The following is a 26,322-nucleotide window of genomic DNA, read 5'->3' as shown; positions in this document are numbered from 1 at the left end:
TTATATTAAGATAATGAACTGACAAGTTTATAAATTACAGGCGGTGACAGTAACATTTAAAAAAATACAAATTAATGTTACAAATAAATTTAGTAAATTATAAATATAAATTACAGAGCAGCAAATAACACTATTGTATATTTATTTTAATAAAACTAAAGAAAAATAAAATTCCGTCTAAAGAACTAAGCACTAATAGCGTAATATTTAATGACACTAGTTTGATTAACGGTGTAGAAAACAAGTTCAGTTAGACCACAAATATAAACAGTAACAGATAATACAGATTAATTTTACACAGAATTAACAGATATAAATACACTTGCCCATTTATACACAATGCAAAAGGTATACATAAATATTACTTCATGAATATTTTGTTTTCGTTATCCGCAAGAAATCTATATTGAAGATAGTTACATAAGTAATATATCTAATAAACAAGCAAATAATAAAAATAACATTACTAGAATAAAAATAAACACACACCCACACGTACATGTGCGCACACACAAACATACTAAAAAAAAAAAGAACAAGAGGTAGATATAATAAACAGTGGAAACATTTAATGCCATGGTACTTGGTTCGGATGGCTGACAGTGCCTAATTTAAAATACCTGGTTGTTGAATTATTAGCACCAACTGCCTGAGTAGCTGGCTGCTGAGCAGTAATTCCAGATTCAATAGTCTGTGCTTGTGTTCCATCACCTTTCAGCACAGATGCACATTTCCAACTGTTCATCTGGTTACCTAAACAAAAACAAATTAACAAACAATTTTAATTATTTATAATAATAAATTAAAAAACAGAATTTATCTTAAAAACTGTTAATAAAAATGTTTACTTAATGTCTAAAATCAGAAGATCCATTGATTTAACAATCAACAGTAAACACTGGGAGGGAAGAATACTAATAACAATTTTACCTATAAATTTACAAATAAACAACTCTTATAAAACATTATGAAATAAGTATTTTTTAAATAAGAGTAGAAAATAGAAACAACTGTTATCATTTTAAACCAGGTGAGCGACAAACTAAATTGCTATTGAACAAACACAGTTACAAGATTAATATGTTACGAATGAAATCGAAAGGTTAATTAAATTAAGTTCTATATTTACAATCGCAAAAGTATACATATTTATCACATTTTTACGAAAGATGTTACAAGTGAGTAACCTGTTCAAAAATGCACTTTTGTGCTCGAGTGATCACACGGAAAGTCACCTGACATAAAACATTCTTCTCAATGCAATCAATTTCTTGTTGAATCTTTACCTTTAGTTCATCAATAGTGTAGAAATTTGATTCATACACTCCATTCTTCATATAGCCTCAAAGGAAAAAATTGCATTTAGACAACTCTGGGGAATGCAGAAGCAATCACCCTCTGCAAATTACTGCCCCCCCCCCCACCAATTATTATATGATTACCAGAAACAGCACTCCATACGCTGATTTTCTTATCTTGAAGTGTACGTTCAAACATTTTCAGACATCCAATATCTGGTGTTGTGCAAATCAGCATGCCCAGAAAAACCATACCTCATTTGACATGAAAAACTGCATCACGTCTATCTGCCCATCGATGATGATTTTGAGAAGCCAATCACAACCATAAGACATTTCAATTTGTATGTTCTTTTAAGTTGTTACACAATTATTACAAAATAGTTTCAAATCTAAATCATGATGAATCTTATGCTATGATACTTCTTTGCTATGATAAATTACGAATATTTTTGGGATTGGCAAAAATTATTTTTTTAATATCACTTACAGCCTCTGAAGTTCTAATAGAAGATTGTCTGTTTTGTTTTGCATTTGAAACTAATCCTCTTGTATGCAAATTTTAAATGAATTGTATATGGCACTCTTTCTACAACAGTGGCCTTTGGAAATATTTTCACGAATATTTGACGCATTTCTTGAAAGGATCCAGAACACACATAAATAGCAAACTTTTCCAACGATTCCACTATAGCATCTCTTTCCTCAATTGAATATAGGAGTTTAGAAAACACAAATGTAAAGAACTACACTGCATTGAAGCATGAACAATTTAAAACCGATAACAGTACATGACAGTAGAAACATACAACGGAGGTACTAGTAGTAGCAGCAATATAGCATAGTTAAAGGTGATACTCAAATAACTCCAGTTTGAGTTCGCTCTATTTAGTTCTATATTGCTACTATTTACCTTATACAATAAAGTAAATACTTATTAGGTGGTAATGCTCTCCAACTATATGTTAACATGGAACATTTTTGGGCAACATTAATGAGAAATGACCATTTTTACATTAAGATACCATTTAGTTTATCTAACAAATTCACTGAACTTTAATTCTAAGAAATGGTTGCCCTTCTACTAAGAATATTTCAAAAGATATAAAGAGAGCAGTTGTTTAACTGATTGAAGGCACTCGGAACTCACCCTACAAAAACCTAGTCTTATATATAGCAAATAACATAACTTTACTGTTGAAGGTAAAATAATCCTATTCATAATATAATTTGATGGCTTAATATGGAAAAATATAACATAATGGTACGATTATATTATGTTGTTTATGAAGTTGAGAAATACCTAATTTGAATACTTTCCCACTTAAAATATTTTTCCCTTTCTATAAAAAATAGATAGGTTTTATTGAACAACAATTAAATGAAAAGTGTTTTACAAGATCATACTTTATCATGAAATGAAGACGTTTGTTTAATACACCCATCATCAAACCGGTACAACAAAATGAATAAATAAAAGTCTCAGTAAGAAAATTATCACTTACATTTCCAAAGTCGAACACAACCATCATCACCTGATGAGGCAAGTATTGTACCAGTGATATTCCAGCAAACACGCCAGACAGTGCAATAATGATCATCAAATTGTGCTACAATCTGTATGTCAAATCTCGGCTGACCACTTTGTGATGATATAATTCCTGCATCTCTAAAATACATAAAATTACAACAAAAAAATTAGTACTTTGATTTAGTATTACACAAATCATATTTAAGATGATTTTTCTTTTAAATTTAAATAATTAAATGGACTCCTCCTACTTCCGTTATTTCATCCCCTGTTCAGATAGCAGAGGAATTTAATTATTTCTTTTCCAGTATTTTAAACAACAATAATATCGATCCATTTCTAACAAACATTCAACTTGAACGTTTGTTAGAAATAATTAAACAGATCAGATTAAACAGTTTTGTTGATCAATCAGCATTTTTATTTGCTGTTGACACACAGGAAATTAAAACTTGTATTTTAAGTCATAGAAGCAATTGTTATCACCCTTACAAATTTAATAAATGTACCTTTCAGCAACAGAGGATTCTCTAGCTGCCTTAAGGTTTCCATTAAGACTTATGTTGTTATTCCCTTCCTTAATAAGGGTTTGGCACTTAATTTACAAAATTATATGCCAATTTTAATACTATCTGTATTTTCTAAATTATGTGAAAATCGACTTTTAACTTTTCTTCAAACGGTTACTTTAAAAATAAACTTTCAGCATGATTTTAAAAAAAAAAATGTCTTCTCAAACAGCCACTTCCCAGATTTCGGAAAATATTTTAAATTTCAACGATAACAAAGCCCTCTTCAAGGTGGGGAAGGCAGAGCGTGCTTCAAGAAAATTTTTCTTGGTTCCTTGCTATTTTTATTGTTTAATAACTTTTTTTTGTGTTTGTTCTTCTGCTCCCTGGGTCACCAATAAGTATTATTCAGCCCAATCGCTTAATGACCTGATCCTCAAAATCTTGAACCATTATCGTAACACTTTTTGCAGATGGCACAACTGTATCTGAAGATTATTATATAAAAGGAATTGAAAATTTTAAGATAGCAGCTCAAAAAATTATTCACCAGATGGATTATAAGCAACTAACTTTAAAAATAGAAAAAATGTTGTAATGTGCATCTTAGGTAGACATAATATTTTGCTAGTCACACGAATAGAATTCCCTTTAACAATAAATATATTTCTACTGCTAATAAAATGAAATTTTTGGGTATTTTAATAGATGACAATTTCTCAAGGGATGATCAAATTAATTTTGTCTTATTCTTGTGTTTATTTTTATGAATATGTAATTTTTGCTAAAAAAAAAAATGGTCACTTAATTTTCAAATAGCAATATCAACTTTGTTTTCAAGCCAGACAATGAAACTGTTTTTGTCCAACAGAACACAATAGTTATGAAAATCTTATTATGCTTCCATTGCAGTTTTTAATAAATTGCTAAATCATTTGAAAAATCTTCCCACCAATTTATTTAAAATTTAATTAACATATCTTTATTTTACACAAACAATATTATTCCATTTGTAAATTTAATCAAAAACAAAATTTATCTACATCCTGTTCATGTGTATGTAAATATGTACTCAAAATAATTTTTAATAGTCATTTACTGTACGCTTCCTACAGTTAAGATATGTCACAAATGACATAAGCTAATTTTGTAGCACAAGCTTATAAGAAACCAACTCAAACCCCCTGAACAAATTATCCACTGTTTAGGCTTCATAGATTTTGTTTTCAAACAATGCAATAACGATTTCAAGCCTTAAACAATTTAACATGGTTAAATTGGTAACATTTCAACCAGTCTGGGTTGAATAAATTTTGAACAAGTGATATTAATTGGAGAATGCTCTTTTATCTGCTCTTTTATTACCTTGGATAATCCCAGGTGAATTGAAATAATGAATACAATGCATTGTTTCATTACATCATTATGTGATGGAAATGAGGTATTTCAGTAACCAAATCAGGCTCTTTAGAAATTTAGTTTGATTTATATGATGCAAAGTCCAATTTTAAATTTTAACTTATAAGGTAAATTTTAACTTTATAAGGTACGTAAATTTGTAAATATACTGTGTAATAATTAGAATGTACTTCATTTGATAAGATATGATTCTGAGGTTATAAAATTACATTGAATTGCTCAATATACAATGTAGTGTATATTAATATTACAATACCTATGGAATGATATTCAAGATAAGTTGGACAGGGCAATAAGAAGGGTAATGCTAATAAACAAATCAAGAAAACTGTTCAACAAACAAATGATGCTAGTAGTAATTAATTAGATTCAATATTAACCACTGAAGAATTTCACTTAGGTCAAAGTAAAAATGACAATATTTTTTTTTACTTATAAACAAAAAATTAAAGTAAATAAGTTGTTTAAATGTTATGTGTCTACAAAACAAGAATAGTAAATTGTAAAATTAAGTGAATGAACTGAAGTTTAAGGTGTATGTGTAACCAGCGTGTCAACTCACTTGAGATATAGTGTGTTCCATATGTTAAAAGAGAAAAGGTTTTTAATGTAAATCACAATGTAGCAAAGGTGGCATGTTTTGATTTAAAAAACGAGATATGCGTGCATCAACTAGACAGATTCGGATGTGAAAAAACATCTGAATTATTATAAAATTTATGTGGCTCGTTAGTCACCGGCCTACTGATCAATTCTGATCACTTTATCTCATTCTAAATAATCCTTCCACTTGTTGACAGTAAAGATGAGAATCAATCATTTGACTGGGTGGCAGCAGCTCATAATAGTGAACAATTCCTCTCCGATCCTATCCCCTGCAACACATACACTCAAAACATCATTTTTCTTGTCATTAATCTAAATTTTTGCCACTACTTTTGCAGCTACTCTACTTGCTACAACAATATTTTCCCATGCATTACTGTCATACAAGATCCATTTTTAATTGAAATGAGTTGTTTCAATTTCATTTTGTTTTAGCACTGATTTTCGACTGGGAATTTGATCCATTCAATTTTTCATTGTTAAAACATATAGAAAAAATTGAGATTTTTTTGGCATCCAGCCATCGTCAAGTGTTCAAAACTGTTTCATGGTCAAAATTTAGTTTATTACTGTTATCCATGACTGCTAATGTGGCAGTCTTGCTCATTTTTCCAATGATTTTGTAAACTTTTCAGTCATTGGCTGATGACAGCTAGATGCATGACTGACATCAAACTTCCAAATTGAAAACACTTGAACCAGCTTTGTACTATGAACATATACTGCACTATGTTTATGAACATAGTACATGTTACATGCAGTACATTTGAACATACTGCACAATAAACATCATGGATTTGTTAGTCACATTCTTTCCTTTCTGTAATAAGATTTCAGAATACATCAAATTTCTTCATTTTTTTATTAATTTTCAAGATCCAATAACTTTTATAAATGTAAACTAATGTGATCTGTTACCACATGTTATTCTTACTATCGCTAAGCACGATGCTAGCCTGTAAATGTCAGAGGGACTTGTAGTCCACTTACACACCTGCATGCACATTCTTCTCCCATCAAGCCAGCTGACTGCACAACTCTCCCACCACATCAGCACTACGGTCCCACCACTCTCAGGTACCTATAAAAGACTGATGCCAGCACAGCAAAAGCATTCAGTCATCAACCTCCACTAAGAGAAGAAGAACAAAGAAGACCAAGAAGGAGTTCCCTGGCTGATCCAACATGGGACCTCCTGGCGAATGCCAACATCTCTGCCAGAGCTCCAGGCCTGGCAGGCCTGCCAAGAGGGAGCCGCTGGGTGCAGATGCCACCTTCACCAATCCAGCTTGCCAGGCTTCAAGTGCCCTGGCCGGCCTGACACAAAGCTCACTAACGCGCCAGTAAGCCTAGCAGTGAAGACGGAGCTGGACGAGCACTGTTTGAGGAGAACCACCTCAATTACGCAGATGGAAAACAACTGATGCCAACTCAACACTGTGAGGCTGCAGGGGCCATCACTGCCACGCTGTAGTGGAGACCCAGCCGCCACTGAGAGGAAACTCAATTCAATTCCAACCGACAAGCTCTAACTCCCCTACTACAGCCAAATCGATATCGCCAGGGACCCGCTTCCAGACCCTACAGTCCTTCTCAGGACTACCTCACAAAACCCACATATAAACTTTTTCCAGGCCATCACTCCACAAACCGCAAACAGCCTGTTTCTGGGTTGCCATGAACCCATTCGTGAACAGATAACCTGTTTAAAAATACACAGTGATATGTTACCTTTCAAAAACACTATATTATATAAATGTTTTGAAGTTTTAAAAACAGGTCATTTTATTTCTAAAACAGGTAACTTTATTTGAACAGGCTTTTTCATATAAGAGTTTTTCTTTATAAAATAAGTTATAAGAAACATCTCGTGAATAAGTAGAAGAACATCTACTTACTAATGATTTATTTACTGAATTGTATTTTAAAAATATTTAACATTTTCTGAAAAAAGGTAAATTGCGATTATCAAATTTACAGAAATGGGTACTTTATACAAATCTTTTATATCTATGTCCTTTAAACAATATAAACAATTTTTAAACAGTATTTACTTACAGTTTTGGTTTCAGTGTAAGAATTCTAACATCTTTTGTTGCAACAGCAAGAACATGATAACTACGTCCAAGATTAGGAGCAAATGCAATGTCATGAACAGGATCACATACAGTTAGTACTGAATCAGTCTTGGTCCAACGTCTTGAATTTTCATTGTATTCGTAGATTAATACTTTACTACCCGAACCAGTATTTGGATCATCACTACCAACTGCAAGCATTGGTGGATGTAACCTTAAATCACAGAGCAAGTAATTCAGCAACTCTCAAAAATTAAAATTAAAATTAAACCTACAAAAGTAATTGCAACAAGAAGTAATGCAGATTTATACGGTTTAGAAAATAAATTTCCTTATTATAAATATATAAGCAATATATTTATTTTATATATATATTCCTCATTATAAATAAATTTCCTTATTAGAATATATTTTAATATAAGATTTTTTTTACAATAAAAAATAATTTTTATTGTTACATTAATAAATTATATAGTACACTAACATACAAAGCACAGAATGTTTTTAAAGGTCAGTTTTGAATTTACCAAGCAGATAGAGCTTAAGTAACTCTGCTACTTTAATTAATAGACAACTATCTGCAACAACAGCTTAATCATCATGTAGTTAGCTGTTTATATTCATCCATTAATAATGAATGCTACAATCTGTGATCCAACAAAGTGTGAAGTACAAGGAGTAATCTGTATTTTGATGGCAAAAAAAAACAATTTTATGGCTGAAATTCACAGGCAAATTTGTGAATTTATAGGGAAAATATTATGAATGATGCTAGTAAGACATAGTGCCATTCATTTTGAGGACAAACTAATTATCATGATAAATAACATAGTGCTAGCTGTTGGTGATAACAGATGATTTGACTGAAAAGGTTGAGAAAATCGACTCTTCACTGAGCAACAATTGTTTTTGATGTTTTCTGATTTGTGAAGTTTTGACTGAAAAGTTGAGCTACAAAAAATTACATGGCAGATGGCTTCTGAAGATGCTAACCTATACACACACACACACACACACATGTGCACACAAGGGAAAATATCTTGCTGCAGCACATTAATTTTTGCAGCAGTATTATGAAAATAAAGGTGATGATGAATTGTTGGATCACATTGTTACTGGAGATCACACCTGAATTTGTTATTTGCAATCAAGGCAACTACTGCAACTACAGGTTTGCAATGGTGCATTCATAATCTCCTGGACCTAAGAAGTTCATACAAGAATGTTCAGTAAAGAAGCTTATGGCTACTGTTTACTTTGGTACAAAAGGGTGTCTGGCTTGACATATTTAATAATCACACAACTGCTGTTAATAAGTAATAAATTTTGTTCAAATTTTTCAGTTTTGTTTTAATTCCAAAACCGAACTTACTATAAAAACACCTTGGATTACTATAAAAGTACACTAAAATACTGCTACAGAAGTGCACTAACTGCTTGAAAACTGGTTAGTCAAACATTTCATGTTCATTTTTTTCTTTTCTTTTAAGGCCGCAAAGGACCACTTTAGTCAGAATAATTCGTCTTTTTTGCTGATCTTTTGGCCTTTAAGTTCTTAGCTTTTACTTTCTCCTAATATTTAGTCATTCTTAATAATCTTGCTTTATGATCCTCTTCTGAATAAACCCTTTTTGTATAATTAAAAGTTCTTACTTTAAAGTTGGTATGCGGATCTTTAATAAAAAATTTTAATTTTTCGGATTTATTAAGTAAATCTTCGTAAGTCAAATTTAATTCTTGCACGTCTTCTTTAATTTCTTTTATCCATAATGGCGGATTTTTTAAAGACCAAAATTGATCGATAATTCTCTTAGTAATCCTATCCTGTGGTAACAAGTGTGCACAGAAAGAAAGTCGCTTCTTTTTCATAGTATCAATTAAGGATTCCAAGTTTTTGTACAGAAATTTATTAGGCAATAATCTGTACTGATTTTTGTGTTTATATTTTTTGTTTATGCAGGTTCTAGGAATCCTGCGTTCAACTTCAAGCAAAGGTTCAGTCCTATTTTTCAGATTTAATCTAAATAAGTCTCGCTCGCGTAAGTAATTACTGGTTTAAATACAGTTTTGAAATGTCTAATTTTAGTGTTAATCAAAGCGATCTTTTGTTGCAAGTATTTTTGGTTACTTGTAACACTTTAAATAATTTATTAAGTCTTTCAGTCTAACTTTGTTTTATTTAGTAATGTAATATAAAAATTTTTTCTTATTTTTTTCTCCTTATTTTCTTTTATAATGTAAAATATTTTTTACATTAAAGTTATTAAAAAATTCACATCTGGTGACTTTTGCTAATGATACAAGATCACATTTAACAGCTCTTTAAATGATCTTGCTCATATAAACGATGAAGTAAATGATATGATTAAGGGCTGGTTTTCTGATAAATTAGTACATAACCAGGAAAAATTAAATTCAATGATTTTTGCTTATCAAGACATTGGGGATATTACAAACAAAACTGTTAAGTTAAAATTCTTAGGTGAAGTTACTGATTCAACTCTGAACTGGTCATCACATATTGAGTTCACTGGTAAATGTATAAGCAGTCTTTCTTTGTTTTATAATTTGAAGGAAAGTGTATGTGATGTGAGCCTTGCTTACTTTGGATGTATTCACAGTTATGTTAGCTATGCCACCTTTGCCTGGGGCCATGCTTCTAATGCCAGTTTTTTTTTTATAACAGCCATTTGCCTGATATGTCAAAAAAGATTTAAGATAATATTTGGCAAGTTAACTATTTCTATTTGAGCTTGATGTTTCTTTATGTTTTAATATTGAGTAAGGGAAACAAAGAAATAAATGAAGAGCCAATGTGACTAGCAAATAGTAGTTTTAGACTTTCAACTAATACATCTTATGGTTGTAACCCAATCTACTGTTAAGCAGTGAAGGGGTTGGTGTGATCACAAAGTTGTACACTAAAAGGAAAAAAGAATAAAATGGATTTTTGCCATTTCAACTAATAGTTTTATCTGAGTGATCAATGTTAATTTTTTTTTTGCTGCTTAATGAAAATTCAAATTGCTGGGAATGGTACCATCAGTAAAGTACAATAAACAGAATCACTTATTTATTTTATACAAATTTGTTTCTGTGGTATCCATGCAAGTAGGTTTTAACAGTCTTTGTATTTTACTGATGTAAATGTCTGCCGAGGCATTTGCCAAGGCCTGGCTGATGACTGTGAGATGTAATCAGTAAGAGGGTCTAAAGACAACCTCCGGTAAAGCCCCACAGGGCTTGGAACAGAGGGGTTGGTGCGGTGACCAGTAATGTCACAATGTTAGACATTGATGTCCTATGAACAGTAGGACATTGAATGTCTTATGGGGTTGGGAGTACTGATTAGTGCAAGGAATATAAATCAAATCAATTTATACAGTAAAAAATCTGCAACCACCTAGCATTCGCGTATAATTAGCAGCATAAATAACAAAATCATTGTTGTAATGCATCTGTCTCTTATTAACCAACAGCAAACTTGTTTCAACAGCAAAACTTGATTACAATATTATCTCTGATTAAGATGGTAGTATGTGATTTATGTTTTTTTTTTACAAAAGATAAACTTTATATTAGTATTTAGTCTTATATTAGTATACCAACTGGGTTCCAATATAACACTGTTAAGCTAAAATTATCATGATCTAAGAGTTAAGTATCTTAACTACTCAAATGCAATTTAATCATGTAGCTTTTTAACTGATTTTTATCTGTCCAAAAAAAAAGGTTAATATTTAATGCAAAATAAAATGTTAATATAAGGTGAACAGAACACAGGAGCTACCTCAAAGTGTCAAGAACTTACGATTGTACAGAATAACAAAGGAAAATATTAAAAACATGAAAGAAATACAACCAGAAATTTAAACAAACTAAAATTATTGGAATTTTATTAACAATTCTATTAAAAACTAATGTTTTTTTCAAATATTTAACTAGTAGATTATTTAATGGTTTAAAGAAAAGCCGCACATTTATAATTCCTATTCAATATATTTCTTTGCTGCAACAAAGCACTGTTGTTTTTAACACCAGAAATTTTGTTGATATAATCTGCTAGCTGTTGTATATAGCAGGATAAAATCACTAAAGCTTCCTCCTTGTTGTTTTATTGAATACGCTTTCTTCTACTTCAGACTGATATTTGAGTTGTATTCCCTCATTACCTTCATTTCACCTCTTAAGTTCAATAATATTTGTGTATAAAAATTTCAACTGTTTATTTAATGTTTCAAACAATATTTCTTTATACGAGAGGTTATCTCTAAAATAAAGACCACTTCATTGTAAAAAAAATTTATTCTGAAAACATAAATATTTTTTATTTCTCTTAAACTATATACCTTACACTACTTCTCTATATAGTTGACATGAATTAAGACATTTATCATAGTGATACACCAGCTTCAATATACCGTTGTATTCTTCTGCTGCCAGTCCATTTAGCCAATTAACAGCATTTTTAAAGTTCATCGTCACCCACTAATCACTTACTACTCAAAAATTCTTTCAATTTCCAAAACAAATGGTAATCAGAAGGAACTAAATCCCGACTATATGGTGGGTGATTGTAAATTTTCCATCCAAATGTTCTCAGTAAATCACACGTCAGACCTGCAACATGTGGACGTGCATTATTGTGCAGCAGGATGACGTCGTCAATCAGCCACACATATAGCCGATTTTCAATGGCATGCCACAACTTACAGTTTCACAGTAGGCTTCTACATTTATTGTCTTTCCACATAGCATGAAATCAACCAGCAGTATGCCAAACCGATCCCAAAAGACTGTGGCCATCAGTTTGCGTCCAAATGGTTCTGGCTTGACCTTTGTTGATCTGGTTGGTGATTGAGGATGACGCCATTCACTTGACTGCCATTTTCTCTCTGGTGTGTAATACGAAATCCATATTCCATCGCCAATAACAATTGAATTAAGGAACTCATCTTCTTTTTCTGTGTAGCATGTCAAAAAGTCCAAAGCAGATTCCATTCACATTTTTTTTGTGATATTCCGTTAAGACGTGTGGCATCCAACGTGCACCAAGCTTTCTGAAGCCAAAATGGTCATGAACAATGCGACCAATAAGAACTCTTGAAACATCAGGCAAAAGAACAGCCAGGTTGGACATCGTTGAGCAACATTATTTTCTGATTTCATCATCGACACGTTTCAACAAGTCCTCCGTGATCATCAATGGCCTCCCCGAACGTTCTTCATCATGCACATTAATTCTGCTATTTCTAAACCTTTCACACCATTTTTGGTCATTTCTTTCATTTATTACATTTATCACCGTACACAGCAACCAACTGCCTATGAATTTCAGCTGACTTAATGTTTTTATGACTTAAAAAAGGTGTGACTCCACGTATTTCGCAGTCAGCGGCAATACTGATTTTCTTTTTCATTTTACAACGTAATCAAAGACACTACAACGCGACAACAATGCAGTGTGCACATTACTAGCGTGGCCATGAACGACACAAGTTTGCCAACCTTAAGGAGAGAAATTTCCCAGCAGTCTTTACTTTAGAAATCCCTTGTAATTTGATTAATAAAGCTAGGTGGTTTTCTACACCTTTCTCTTTAACTCCTTTTGTAAAACCTTTCACCTTTAGACAACACCGGATGGATGGTGTTTAGTCTTTACACTACAAAAAGTTAACTGAAAAACAATAAACCAATATATTTTTTCACCATTGTACATAAATGCTAAAATTTGATAATTTGTCCCACCAATAAACAAGTTTATTAAGATACCTCTTTAGAACTTTGCAAACAATTCTCATAAGAATTTATGAGCATTTCTTTCATTTATTAATTGTCATGAAAACACAAACTTGCAAGATGTTTCTTAACTTTCTGATTAAGATAAAGTCAGAAAGAGTAAAGCTGGAACTGTATGGCATTCAAATCAGAATTTCTTTCTGGTACAATTTCAAAAGAGAAACAACAGTTTATCATATGGATAAGCATCATAATTTTGGAGAGAAGTTCCACAAGCAAATCTGCTTGAAAGCTAGTTTCTGAATGTCCAAAAACATTTCTTAGATTGAACATTATAATATCATACCCCATTCTAAAAAGTCAACAATATCAACAACAACCAAACATTGTATTACTATAAAACTGTACCAAATATTATGGCTCACTATTAACAAGAGATTTAGCGGACATGAATGACTAACCAGTACGAAGAATGGACACAAACAATCCACATTTCCAACATACATGACATCTGATATGGTTCCATTATGTTTCACAAATTTCATATTTTTTGGCCAATAAAAATTAATTTAAGTGCTCTTCTTTCTAAACATAAACTATGATGTGGTCAATCTATGAAAATATAAATTTGGGTTAAAAAGCTAACACCGAGGCAGATACAGTATTAAGGAAGAAAAATATGAGAAGTATAGTGCAATATTTGTGGGGATAGGTTCGAAGCGGACAGTTTGATTTCTTAGTATATACAATTTTATTATAACTTAAATTATTTTTACAATCAAAAAAGAAAAAGAAAAAACAAATGAAATATAAAAGTAAGTAATATTATTTTTATTATGTACACATAATACACATTCAATAACACTACCAATTAATAAATAAATGAAAACTAAGCAAACATAATTTTTTCATTTAAAACCTTAGTAACATCTACAAATGCAAAGAAAGACTAACATATTAACAATTTAGTAATTGATACCTTGAAAAAGACGGATTCCATGATAGACAACTACATGGTAATTTACAAGATATTTCATGTTGTAATGTCCACTGACTTAAATTCATGACATCTGGAGCTTCATATATTCTTATCACACCATCAGCAGAACAAGTGGCCAGTAATAAACCTAATGATTTTGGCCCAAATTTAACATCTGTTACAGACGTACGGGAATCCACTAGGTTCGTTCTACGCACCCAGTGACGCATTCCTCTCTCCCCCGGTGTAGTACCCTCACCAACTAAAAAAGACATCCTGCTGTTATGAGCACTACAATGGATTAACAATAAAATTTAATAACTATTTTATTTACAAGTTACCATGTATGCTCGTTTTGACATCACACATACTTCATTATGTGTAGCATATTAAAACTTACTTTCATCCATCTCATCAATGCATTTGCTACAACAAAGACTGGTTTCTTAATTAGAAAAAATAATAACTGACAACGCAAATAAAACAGTGCATGTGCACAGTTTCAATTGTTTATTAGATAGCAGCTATATGACATTTCATAAGCAGCAATCTACTTGCTTTTCAGTGACACTGCGAAATCATTGGAAAATGACCCACCCAAAAAAAAAACAAACAAAAACAGACAGAAACTCTTCGATCTCTGCAGAAACCACAGCCTAACCTTGAAATCCACACATTTCAAAAGGAAACCTCAAAATGTGGAAACACCCCCAACTATACTAAAAGAGAATGGCAACAAGACCATACCTTCATGGACAAACACCACCACAAGAAGATCTATAATGTAAAAGTCCTCTGAGGAATTGACAAAGGCTGAGATCACTATGCAGTCAAAATTAAAATTTTGACTGCATAGATAATTAAAAGGTTGCCCTAAAACTAAAAGAAAAATGGACCCTTCCCAAGTAATCAAGAATGAAAATTACCAAAAACCAAAATGCAACCAAAAAATCAACAATCACAGATAAACTTGAAGATCTAGACAACTTTAAACAAATCACAGAATTAGCCCCAATAAAATCCAGAAAAAACCATCAATGGTGAAACAGCAAATGTGATGAAATAGTGGAGAAAAGACATCAAGCATGGCTATTTCAATCCCAAAAATCAGAAACATCCTTTCAAAATCTAGTAAAACGAAGAAAAGAAACTACCCAAACCCAAAGGATAATTAAAAGGCAACACCAAAAAGATAAATTTAAGTAAACAGAAGAAGAATTCAATTATATACAGTCAAGATTGAGACTACTACAAAACCTTAAAAAATCAGCTCCAAAAATACGAACCCCCAACCCTGTTAACAAACAATCAAAACAATAAGCTGGTCCACAACAATAAAGACAATGTGGAAATCCTATCTAAATATTTAAACAAACTCCTAAATTGCGAAGAATAACAGAACTCTTAACCTTCAACACCAACACCCTATCACAACCCTACAGGGGGAAGACTCCCATCTTATGCCGATACCAGTCACCACAGCACCTACTCCGTTCTAAGCCCTGAGGGGCTTTACTGGATATCATATTTAGACCCTCTAACTGATTACATATCACAGTCATCAGCCAGGCCTCAATCGGGATGCCACCAATGTAAATGCCTCGGCAGACATTTGCATCAGTAAAATACATATCAAATTTTACCTTCACGTAGGCCTCAAACGAACATCTTCACATCCAACCTATCATGATTCCTCAAACTAACTGACCGAAACCGTGGAAGCACGAACCCCGGGCCTAGTCCAGATTTGACAACATTGTTTGTGACCGTGAATGCCTTAGAAAACGAATGAGTTTAAAGTTTAAATCAGTATTACACTCAAACCAATTAAAATTATGTCTTACACAACAAAGAAATTCAGGCCTAAATAAGTACCAAATAAGTCGACCAATTTAGGTCACCTAACAAGGGAAATGCAACCTCATTCCGGTCCACGCAAGAGCCGGGGACAACCCTTGCACCCCCACCTGGCCCCATCATGGTGTCTCACACCAACACCCCAATAACAACACCACCAAGTAAGATGTAGAATTTCCAAGCAGGGGGGAGAAGATCAAACTTTTGTAGAGATATGGAAACATTCAAGAAGATCAGCAAATCTTCATCAACAGCTTGTCAACACACAGATCAAAGAGGAACTACCAGAACACTGGACGACAGCCCCATCCATCCACTGCACGAAAAAAGGGAACAAAACAGACCCTGACATTGACAGGAGAATCTCACGCCCACACACAATGTACAAAATTCTTTCAAGAATCATCCTCAACTGGTTCGGTTCACAACTTGAGAAAGAACTAGGAGAATACCAGGGAGGTTTCAGACCCTGGAGGAGCTGTCCACACCAGATCATGCGTCTGAAGCTAATAATGGATTATAACAGGAAAATAAACACCGATATGGTGATAACATTTGTAGATTTCAAGAAAGCTTATGACATCCACAGATGTACACCTCAGATCGTACATCCACAGAGAATACCTACTAACAATTCTAAGACACCTTGTACTAATACCAAATTAATAAACATGTTTAAACTGACCCTCACAAACACAAAGTAAAAAGTATAATTCAGAGGCGGGCTCTCAGAACCATTTGTGATCAAAACAAGACTGCATCAAGGTGATGGGTTCACTGCTATTATTCAACTGTGGTCCAGAAATGGTAATGAGGGAATGGCTCAAAAACTGCACCCAAAAGTAAAAATGGGCCAAAAAATCAAAACAAATTACCTTGGTTTCACCAATGGCTTGGCACTGCTAGCAAATGACATTGATGAAGCTAATCAAAGAAATTAGAACTTCAAAATATTGCAAATAAAATTGGCTTCATTCAAAAAAACAGAAATTATGCCCCAAAAAAAAATACGAATAAACATAAATGGTAATAAAATCAAAATAGTAACGCAATTTAAATACCTCAGAGAAATAATAACAAACAACCTCTATCCAAAAAAAGAAGAAACAAACTAGCTGAAGCTCAAAAATTATCCTGGTACACTTAGAATAAAAAACGCCTATCAATAAGATAGGTCATTCCACATCAAATCAATGAAAATAAATCCACTTCTCAGATTCATGTCCAATAATTCAAATAAAATTTACAGGTTTGGCTCTACACTTGAAATAATGCAAAAAAATATTCAGATTTTTCAATCACTCAATTTTTTGTGTAATAAAAAAGCCAAAAATTGCATAAAGCAAGGTTTGGGTAATTACAAAAAAATAAATTTCTTAGCTCCTATAAGAGATGGAGAGCTCTCATTTTTGGTGTCATTTAAAATCTCTTTGAATGAACTTTCATATGATATGAAAGTTGATATGATATGAACTATTAATATCACAAAATCATGCCATCACTTGGCATAATTTTTTGATATTAATAGTTCAAGGTCACCAAAAATATTATTTGACCTTGAATGTATCCAAAAGAGTATTTTTCTTTAATTTTAATAAAACATCATTTTTGCTTCCTAATGTGTTATACATGTGGTAAACATTTCATAATGGGATTGCAATGGGATCATGTTAAAAAATAATTTTGTAATAATTAGGTACAGCAGTGAAGCTTTTGCATTGTTTAAAGAGGTATCCGTTGCTGAAAATAGGATTTTCAAAGTTCTGTGAACTCAAACCTAAGTAATGTGTTCTTGCAGGTGCAAATGTAACCCACAGTGTTTGAGTATGTACAACACATGAAAACACAAAACTTATGGTTATACATTGTAGAATGAAAGAACTGACAGAAGGTGATAGACCAATTAAGTCTTACAAAGATTTTATGAGGTATGTAGTGTGTGCTAATCCAACTGAAGCTTGCTACTTTGGAAATTGCAAAAATTGTCCTGGATTTGAGAAAGTCATGGGAAGGATTGAGGAAGCTTTCGAGCTCAACTGCATTGAAAACATCACCTACAAACAGTAGATACAAGTTCAAAAAAGAACATCTCTCAAGACATTAGTCAAACCTACTGAAGAATTCATCATTATACTTTTTGAAAAATTTCTGAAACTTCAACACTCATTTCTTGCTAGTCAACAGTCAGTTACCTCACTCATCTGAAGCAATCTCTGAAAGCAGGTGATCATCATCTTGTAATCTGCGACTTCGCTGAGAACTGTTCATTCATTCTCCAGGATGCAGCCCAAGGTTTCCACTGGAATAATTCACAGGCAACAGTTCAGCCCTTCACAATCTATTTCCAAGATACAAAAGAACAAAAGCATTGATGCATACATCTCGTCATAATTTTCAATTGTCTCACACATGATACAATAGCAGCACACCTTTTTCAGAAATATTTAACTGGTTTCATGCAGTTTCATTTTACCACAAAACCAAGCCTGGCTTATTACAACAGTGATGGTGCTGCCTCTCAGTACAAAAACAGAATCAATTTTCTCAACCTCTGTTATCATGAATCCAACTTTGGGACCACTGCAGTGGCACTTTTTTTTTGCCACATCTTTTGGCAAATGTGCATATGATGGTGTGGGAGGGATTGTTAAAAGACTTGCAGCTACACCAAGTCTTCAAATGACCAAAAATGATCAGATTATGACTTCACAACAGTTGTATAACTGGGCAAATAGACACATTGTGTTGATACATTTCCATTACAGTACAATTGAACATAAAGAACAGGCTATGAAGAGGAGGACAATGACAGCAAAAACTATACTAGTACTCAGAAACTCTACTCTTTTGTTCCACTGTACAAGAATCACGTGCAAGTGAGGGTGTTTTCATTTTCTAACAATTCAACAGTAGCAAGCACAACAAATATTGAGGACGATCATGAATTCACGGAAATGGTTGGGTTCTTGATCTGCAGATATGATGAACACTGGTGGTTGGGTTGTTCTAGATTCAAATGAAGAAAATCAAAAGTGAAGATGAAGTTCTCATATCCACATGGACCTTCACCTTCCTTCCACAACCCAGACTTTGAGGATGCTTTAATGTACATAAGAGAGATGTTATTTCAAAAGTAGATCCCAGAGTAAGTCCAACAGGAAAAGTTTATAACTTCTCAAAGCAAGAAGTGGACAATGCTAACCAGAAGAGGTAAAAAGAGGTGTAATTCTTCACTGTGTAATTCTTCTGGAAATATCTTTGGAAGCTATACAAATTGCAGTAAGTGGTGAGTATGTACAAGTTCATTATTTTATTTAACCATGATCACATTGGAATCCCATTATGAAATGTTTACCACATGTACAACACATTAGGAAGCAAAACTTTTTTTTTAATTTGTAAAACTACACTTTTGGATATATTCAAGGTCAAATAAATTTTTTGGTTACCTTGAACTAGTAATGTCATAATTCCTGCCAAGTGAAATATCACATGAAAGCCATTACAAGAGCTTTAAAATGACACCAAACTGAGCTCTATTATCTTATAGGAGCTGAGAAAATTAATTTGTAATTACCTGAGCCTTACTTTTTGCAATTTGTTCACTTTTTTATGAGATCCTACACAAAAAACTGAATGACTAACACATTTCAAAAAAATATTTTTTTGCATTACTTTACAAATGTGATCAATCCAGTGAATTTTGTTGAAACTTGAGTTGGTCAAGTTGTGAGACTTGCTGATTTGACATGGAATGACCAAAATGCAAAAATAAGATACTACAACACAGTTACAAAATCTGAAGCCACTAATGCAACAGAAACTCTCTTCCACCATGAACGAACAATAAAAGACAGACAGACTCCAGACAATCGAAAAAAGGACTGGAAGAACCTGCATCAATAAAAAGTACTATTGTGCTCAACAAAGTCGTGTACAAAAAGTTATAACCCATCACTGATACCATGCATAAGCGGAAACTAGGATTCTTTAGACATATCATGAGGATCCAAAATTCAAGATTTCTGCAACAGCTAGTATGGTACAATCTCAAATCAAAAAACATCAAGACAGGATGCAGATGGATCAGAGAAATAACAGAGAGTCTGAAAGAAATTGGCCTTACACCAGAAGACAACACAGATAAGATAAAATTAAACAAGAAAATCAAGAATAAAAACATTCACTTCACACTCACAAGAAAAAAACTAATAACAGGAACATTTTCAACAGTAAAAAGGGCATAAAGATCGGAACGTATGAAAAATACTGGGTGGACAAGGTCCAAACTGTTCCATCTAAGGGACTTGGATAATGGATCGACTAAAGTGATCCTCTGCGGTCATAAAAGATAATAATAAATTAATATACAACAGCATACAATAAAAAATTTCTTTGGTTTTATATAATTTTACATTTTTATTTTAATTTTTTGGTTTTACGAAAATAAAAAAAAATTGTTTTTATTTTATTTGGGCTAAAAGTTCATAAATATATAGAATATATATATTTTAGAAAATTTAATAACTAAGATGATTATAGATTTAATTTTCTAAATTAGTAAAGGTATTGACTGAAGCACATTACACAATTTGATTTATCTGTAATGAAAGATTGTAACAGTACTGCTATTATATTTACATTTATTCTATATAAACATTTTAAATGTACTTATAAGATTACCAGTAAAATGCGTATAAACAGTTCAATATTTGTTAAGTGAAAATAATGGTTAAAATTTATAAAAAATAATATTTTGATAAAGTTTACTAATCAATTTATAAAAAGAGGCATTCCAATCAATACAATTTAATTCACAAAATTATTCAATTATAAACAAGAATTTCATAACTTTAATTTATATATTAAATTCAATGAGATTATTATTTATACACTATTTCACAATGTAGTTTCTGGCCATTTTGATGTACTTGTTGCAGAACTTGGAAACTTCTTAATCCAAGAAGAGAAGTTTAATTTTCTAGTTTAACATTGGCCCAATATTAGTCAAGGGTCAATGATGATGAAAGGGTCATCATAACAACTTTATCTCCTCTCAAAATTCCTCAAATGGACAGAACAAACAATAAATCAACAGAGCTAAGTAAAGAAAAATATATGCACAGTAGATGCAACTCAATGAATGTCACTTGTACACGTCTTAATTTGTCACAATTTTATATAGATTTGAATACTAGATGTTGGATTCTGATGTTCTTTGGTGGTTGGGTTTCAACCACACAACTCAGGAATGGTCGATCTGAGACTGGACAAAACTACACTTCATTTACATTCATATATATGATCCTCATTCATCCTCTGAAGTAATACCTTATAGTGGTTCTGGAGGCTAGATAGAATAAGAAAGAGGAATTTGTCGTAATAGTATTGCTGTTGTGAAGCAAGTTATTATTAAATTTTTTAATAATCTATTATTTTAATTTGATAAATGAAGGTGTAATTCTACCTCAGATTTACACAAAACAAAATATATATCTTGTATTTTGATAATACAATAGAGAGGGAGAAGGGTAGCCCAAAACCTTATCAATGAATGCAAACAAACTGAAGTACTTATTTTAAAAAAAGTTGACAAATTACTTTTGAAAATCATGAAATAAGTGTTGGAAGTAAAGAAGCAATACTAAGAGATAATCACAAATTCACCAAATTGAGTTCTGTCTTTTCTTCCTTTTGCAGCCTGAACCTAAAGAAAGAATATTAATTGCCGTAGCAAAACTTCTGCAGTAAAATGAAAAGCATAGAGAAATATTTAAACTCTATAATAATATAGGATGGAACACATATGTACTATTTTATCTGCGTCTAACCAAGTAACTAAAAAATGGAGATTCAAACTTACCTTCAACCAAAAATTACATTAACACAAGAGGAAATAATGGCAACCTTCACTTGCAATTTTCACAGGGAATACTCTGCCACACTTCTTACAAAACAGATAACCATTAAAATCTAGAAGTCATTTCAAGATGAAAGTCTTCTGTTTGTCTACTTGCATACTGTTGTTTTAATTAAAACAATGGGTTAATTATTGGGGTTTTCTGCTGAAAGCCCAATGAGAACTCAAGAAAGATGTTCTAGGCCAATCTCCATATAGCCTTAAATTTAGTGATATTTACAATGTAATTTGTGTGTACAGATTTTTAGGAGGGATGAAACTGAACTAAATTGATGCAGTACAAATGATGACTCCACAGGGAACCAAACTACATAATTCTTTCTGAATCTAAAGTTTTCTGAGAACTAGAATAAGTAAATTACAGTGGTAATAGATTATCCTGAATAGTATTTCACAGAAATCAATAAAAAGGAAAAAAAAAATAGCTACAAAATTCTTTTTTATACTTCAACCCTATGTTTACTATGTTTGGCACAGAAATAATAATTAAAACATAAATGAATAACCATTGAATACTATTGTTATTAAAAAATATGACTTAATTTGCAAAAAAAAAACTATGACAAGTACATAGTTAAAAATGTACATGAATTAATAGGTACTACAAATTCACATAAATTTAAAATATTTTTACAATGGTTGGCATTCTGCTTAATGGAGATAAAATTTCTTTTAATATATCTGAAAGTAAAAATATTTTTTTGACCAAAGTGAAGGACTAAATGCTAAGTTGCTAGCCTTACGCAAAACACTTTTAAAAATATATTAAATGAACAAAAGAATTTAAGATCAGTGCTTCTAGTTGAAACAAAGTAACAATTCCTAGTAACAATGATGAAGACTTCCTAATGGTGATACTTTTTTTTATGCATGATATAAATTTAGTTAAGCCTGAGTAATGTGCTCCTCAGCAAGGTAACAAAAATGAATTTAGCATAATACATTTATGGAATATGAATGATAATAAAATTATATCTATACATTTATTTAAAGATGACAATTTTTTTAAACACTTAGCTGGGAAAAGTGAAGGATTTGAACATGCACACTTGTCTTTCTAACCTTCAAAACTATACTCTGATATTTTCAGATGACAATGGTCATGATCAAATGTGACAGTAATCTAAAATATTTTTATCTAAATTTTTTGGGATGGAAATTATTTTAAACTACCACTTTTTTAAATGATGAATCAAACCAAATTTAATAAATTTTACGTTTTTAAAATGGCTCACACTGAGCAAAAAACATTGAGCAACAGCAAAAAACTAACACCTGAAAATAACAGAGTGCAATTATATTCAAATTCAACACCTTTTAACTCATATCTATAAAACCAAATACAACTACTGCCAAAAAAGTGAAATTCATGGGGTTTTTCTGGTTAAGTCATTAGTAAAGATGACAAATTCTCCAGGGATGATAAAATTTATTTTCTTTGTAGCAAAATTAAACCACATATTTTTGCTTTGAAGCAAAAATATATGGTTTTTATATATTATAAAAAATATATTATTATATTTTTGCTTTATTCTTATAAAATATTTATTTTTCTTACATATGTTTAATATGTTTACATTTGATGAAATATAACATCGTCTGGGACTCCCTCAAAAAGTCAGAATGAGTTTTCAAGATTAAAAATGGTTAGATCACAGTTTGGCACCCGTAAATACAAAATGTGTAATCTGGTATAATGAAAATTAAAAATGTTGACTTTTACTTACATTTATATTTATAAATGTGCTCTTTGCTTAAAGAATAATCACTTAATCTTAAAAAATAATATTATCCACCTTTATCAAATCAGACAACAATACTATTTCTGTGTAACTCAATACAAAAAAAACTGTGTAATTCAGCTTACAAAACAAGGGACCATATTATTCTTTTGTTTTAATAAATGACCAAACCATTTAAAAAATCCTCCCACCAAATTTATTTAAAATACAATTAAAAAAATATATATCTTCTTTTACACAAATAATGTTTCAATAAGCCATTAAAAAATTAAAAATATACCAATTTCTTCCCATACAGCAGCAGTTCGATCGAATGAACAAGTAGCTAACACTTGACCATACTCTGGATGAGCCCATGTTACTTTCCAAACAGAACCACTATGTGCTTTCCATGTTGCGGTAAGATTCCATACATCACGTTCATCCTGATCCCAAACCTAAAAAAAACAACATAAATACTAATAATAATGAATAAAATCATTCACATGAGAAATAATTTTACAAGCAAGAAAATAAGAAAAAATAAAACTAATTTATATGAACTAAATAAAACTAATAACGAATAGAACTAATAAACGAACAATTTTAAAATGTTTGTTTAATATGGAAACAATCATCCCAGTTTATTAAAAATCATAAACTTTCCCAATTTCTAAATTTGTTGATAAAAATACAATAATTGGTAAGATCCCTAATAGAGATCCCTCACCCACTTAGTTTTTTTATATGGCTTTCAAGTAGTAACATAAAAAATAATAAAACTATTCCTTTTTACACGTCTTATTTTTAAAAAAAGTGATTGCAAACAAACACTTACAAAATAATAAACTAAAAATATCAACCCTAAAATTCTACAACATCGTCTACTACAGATGGCCCTCAAGTTCACTAGCTAGATACCATCACTCTTTGTGCCTGATTTCATGTTTCTAAATTGTTATTCAGGAATATCAATTCAGAAATAAGTCTCAATGCATAGGAGAACACATTGGAGTAATATACCTTCATACCATTTTGGACCTAGCAGCTGGTGATCTAATCATTAAAATAAATGAATATGGTTGGTACACACAATACTGTGAAACTGAGTGTGGTAATAGTTAAACTAACGTATCTACAATTACTTGGTACCATAAAAATTTAGTAAACTATGTCTGGAGGTAAATGGAAAGGCATTCATAACCTTCTAAGGCCTGACCTTTACTTCTTAAGCATTCAAAACTACACTGGAAATAACACAAGTTTTTAGATTTAAATCCATTTGATCTTATAATTCTACAAAGACAAAACATTTCTGCAAACTAAATCTTTGTACTGACAACTGAAGAAATTATCAGTTTCGTGATGATCATTCCCTAATTCAAACAGAGTGGCTAAGCAAAGACCAGTCAATATTCAATCACATAGTTCACAAGCTTCAATTATTCTGACCTTAAACTGTAAAAATTAGAAGGTACTAAAACTAAATGACTGTTTCCAATATCATCAAGGCAAAGCTGAAATCTTCAAGTCACTTAACACCAGTCTCAAGCAAAGGTAAATAATTAGTTTCTCATGATAATTTTGGTAGTTTTAAACACAAACATCAAAGTCCAAGGATGTTTTGGTAAACACATCAATTTTTAGGAAAGGAGGAGGTAGCCTTCAGTCTAAACCATTTTATTCCATAATAACTCATGACATAATGAGACTTCACACACTCGTGAAGGGAAATGTATTGAGGTCTTACTTTTTGGCAAAATGAAAATGGTAATTGCCATTTTTGGTCCCAACCTGACTGTTGAATTTGCTAGACAGACTAAATGAAAAATCTAAAGATTTTTATTAATCTTTTCTAAACTCCACCAACTAAGAATTAACATGATTAGTCTATTCATTTAACACTGAGGTATTTTCAGAAATCCCTAAAAACAATATGGAAATTAAAAGGTTAAATGTAACCTACACAATCAATTCACTGAAACTGTATGCATTCACTCGTGGAATAGGAAAAACTTTAGAATAAAGGAAACTTAATTTTAAGGGGTATTTCTTCTACTGCACATTAATATTGAGTTAATTTGTAATCGGTTCTGGAGGTTTTTATCGATGCAAAGTTATAGTTGAAGTTATGGTTAAGTTTTAATATACGAAAGGCATTTAGGCCAGATACTTGGGGTAAGATCCAGATCTCTATATATCCAACAAACTAAGAAATTAACCACATAAAATAAATTAGATTCATACACTAATATAACCTATTAAAAATATTTTTTTTACAAAAACTAAGTTTTCAGTTCATAATGGATAATAGTTGCACGCGACTAACTAAATTCACATCCAAATTTCTTAAAACACCAAATATATTTAATTTAGATACTAACAAACATACTCAAATACTGTCAACTTAAATGAAAACTAACCTTCACAAAGTGATCACTAGAACATGTTGCCATCCTCTGACCATAAAAATCGTAGGCAACATCGTGAATAAGATCTTTATGTTCAGCATTAATAGTATGTGCTTCAAATAACATTATGAATGACTACGCATTTATCAGAATACGTTAAAGAACATATAGAAGTTATTCTACAACCAGCAACATCTTAGCGCCCAACTTGCGTAAACACTAAACGAACAAATAATGGTACCAGTTAGTAATGG

The 26,322-nt window shown here is 31.6% G+C and overlaps 1 protein-coding gene across 1 annotated transcript; it reads right to left on the bottom strand.

Annotated features, from left to right (window-relative positions):
* LOC142321537 (nucleoporin SEH1-like) lies at nt 1-26,322 on the bottom strand. The gene is made up of 6 exons (XM_075359699.1): nt 26,081-26,322; nt 23,959-24,115; nt 14,160-14,421; nt 7,422-7,655; nt 2,804-2,967; nt 1-753 (listed from the first exon to the last, which is right to left on the bottom strand). The coding sequence occupies exons 1-6, from the start codon at nt 26,192-26,194 to the stop codon at nt 569-571; spliced, it is 1,116 nt and encodes a 371-aa protein (XP_075215814.1). The 5' UTR covers nt 26,195-26,322; the 3' UTR covers nt 1-568.

This window comes from Lycorma delicatula, chromosome 3 (assembly GCF_047948215.1).
Source record: "Lycorma delicatula isolate Av1 chromosome 3, ASM4794821v1, whole genome shotgun sequence".
Taxonomy (NCBI): domain Eukaryota; kingdom Metazoa; phylum Arthropoda; class Insecta; order Hemiptera; family Fulgoridae; genus Lycorma; species Lycorma delicatula.
Note: the sequence above shows the minus strand (reverse complement) of the source record. Positions and strands in the feature narration are given on the sequence as shown.

Excerpts from the sequence above, each read along its gene's own strand:
- LOC142321537 (XM_075359699.1), bottom strand. The coding sequence starts at position 26,194 with ATGTTATTTGAAGCACATACTATTAATGCTGAACATAAAGATCTTATT. Across the intron at positions 24,116-26,080 it reads CTAGTGATCACTTTGTGAAG|GTTTGGGATCAGGATGAACG; the intron begins GTTAGTTTTCAT and ends TGTTTTTTTTAG. Across the intron at positions 754-2,803 it reads TTGTGTTCGACTTTGGAAAT|GTAACCAGATGAACAGTTGG; the intron begins GTAAGTGATAAT and ends GTTTTTGTTTAG.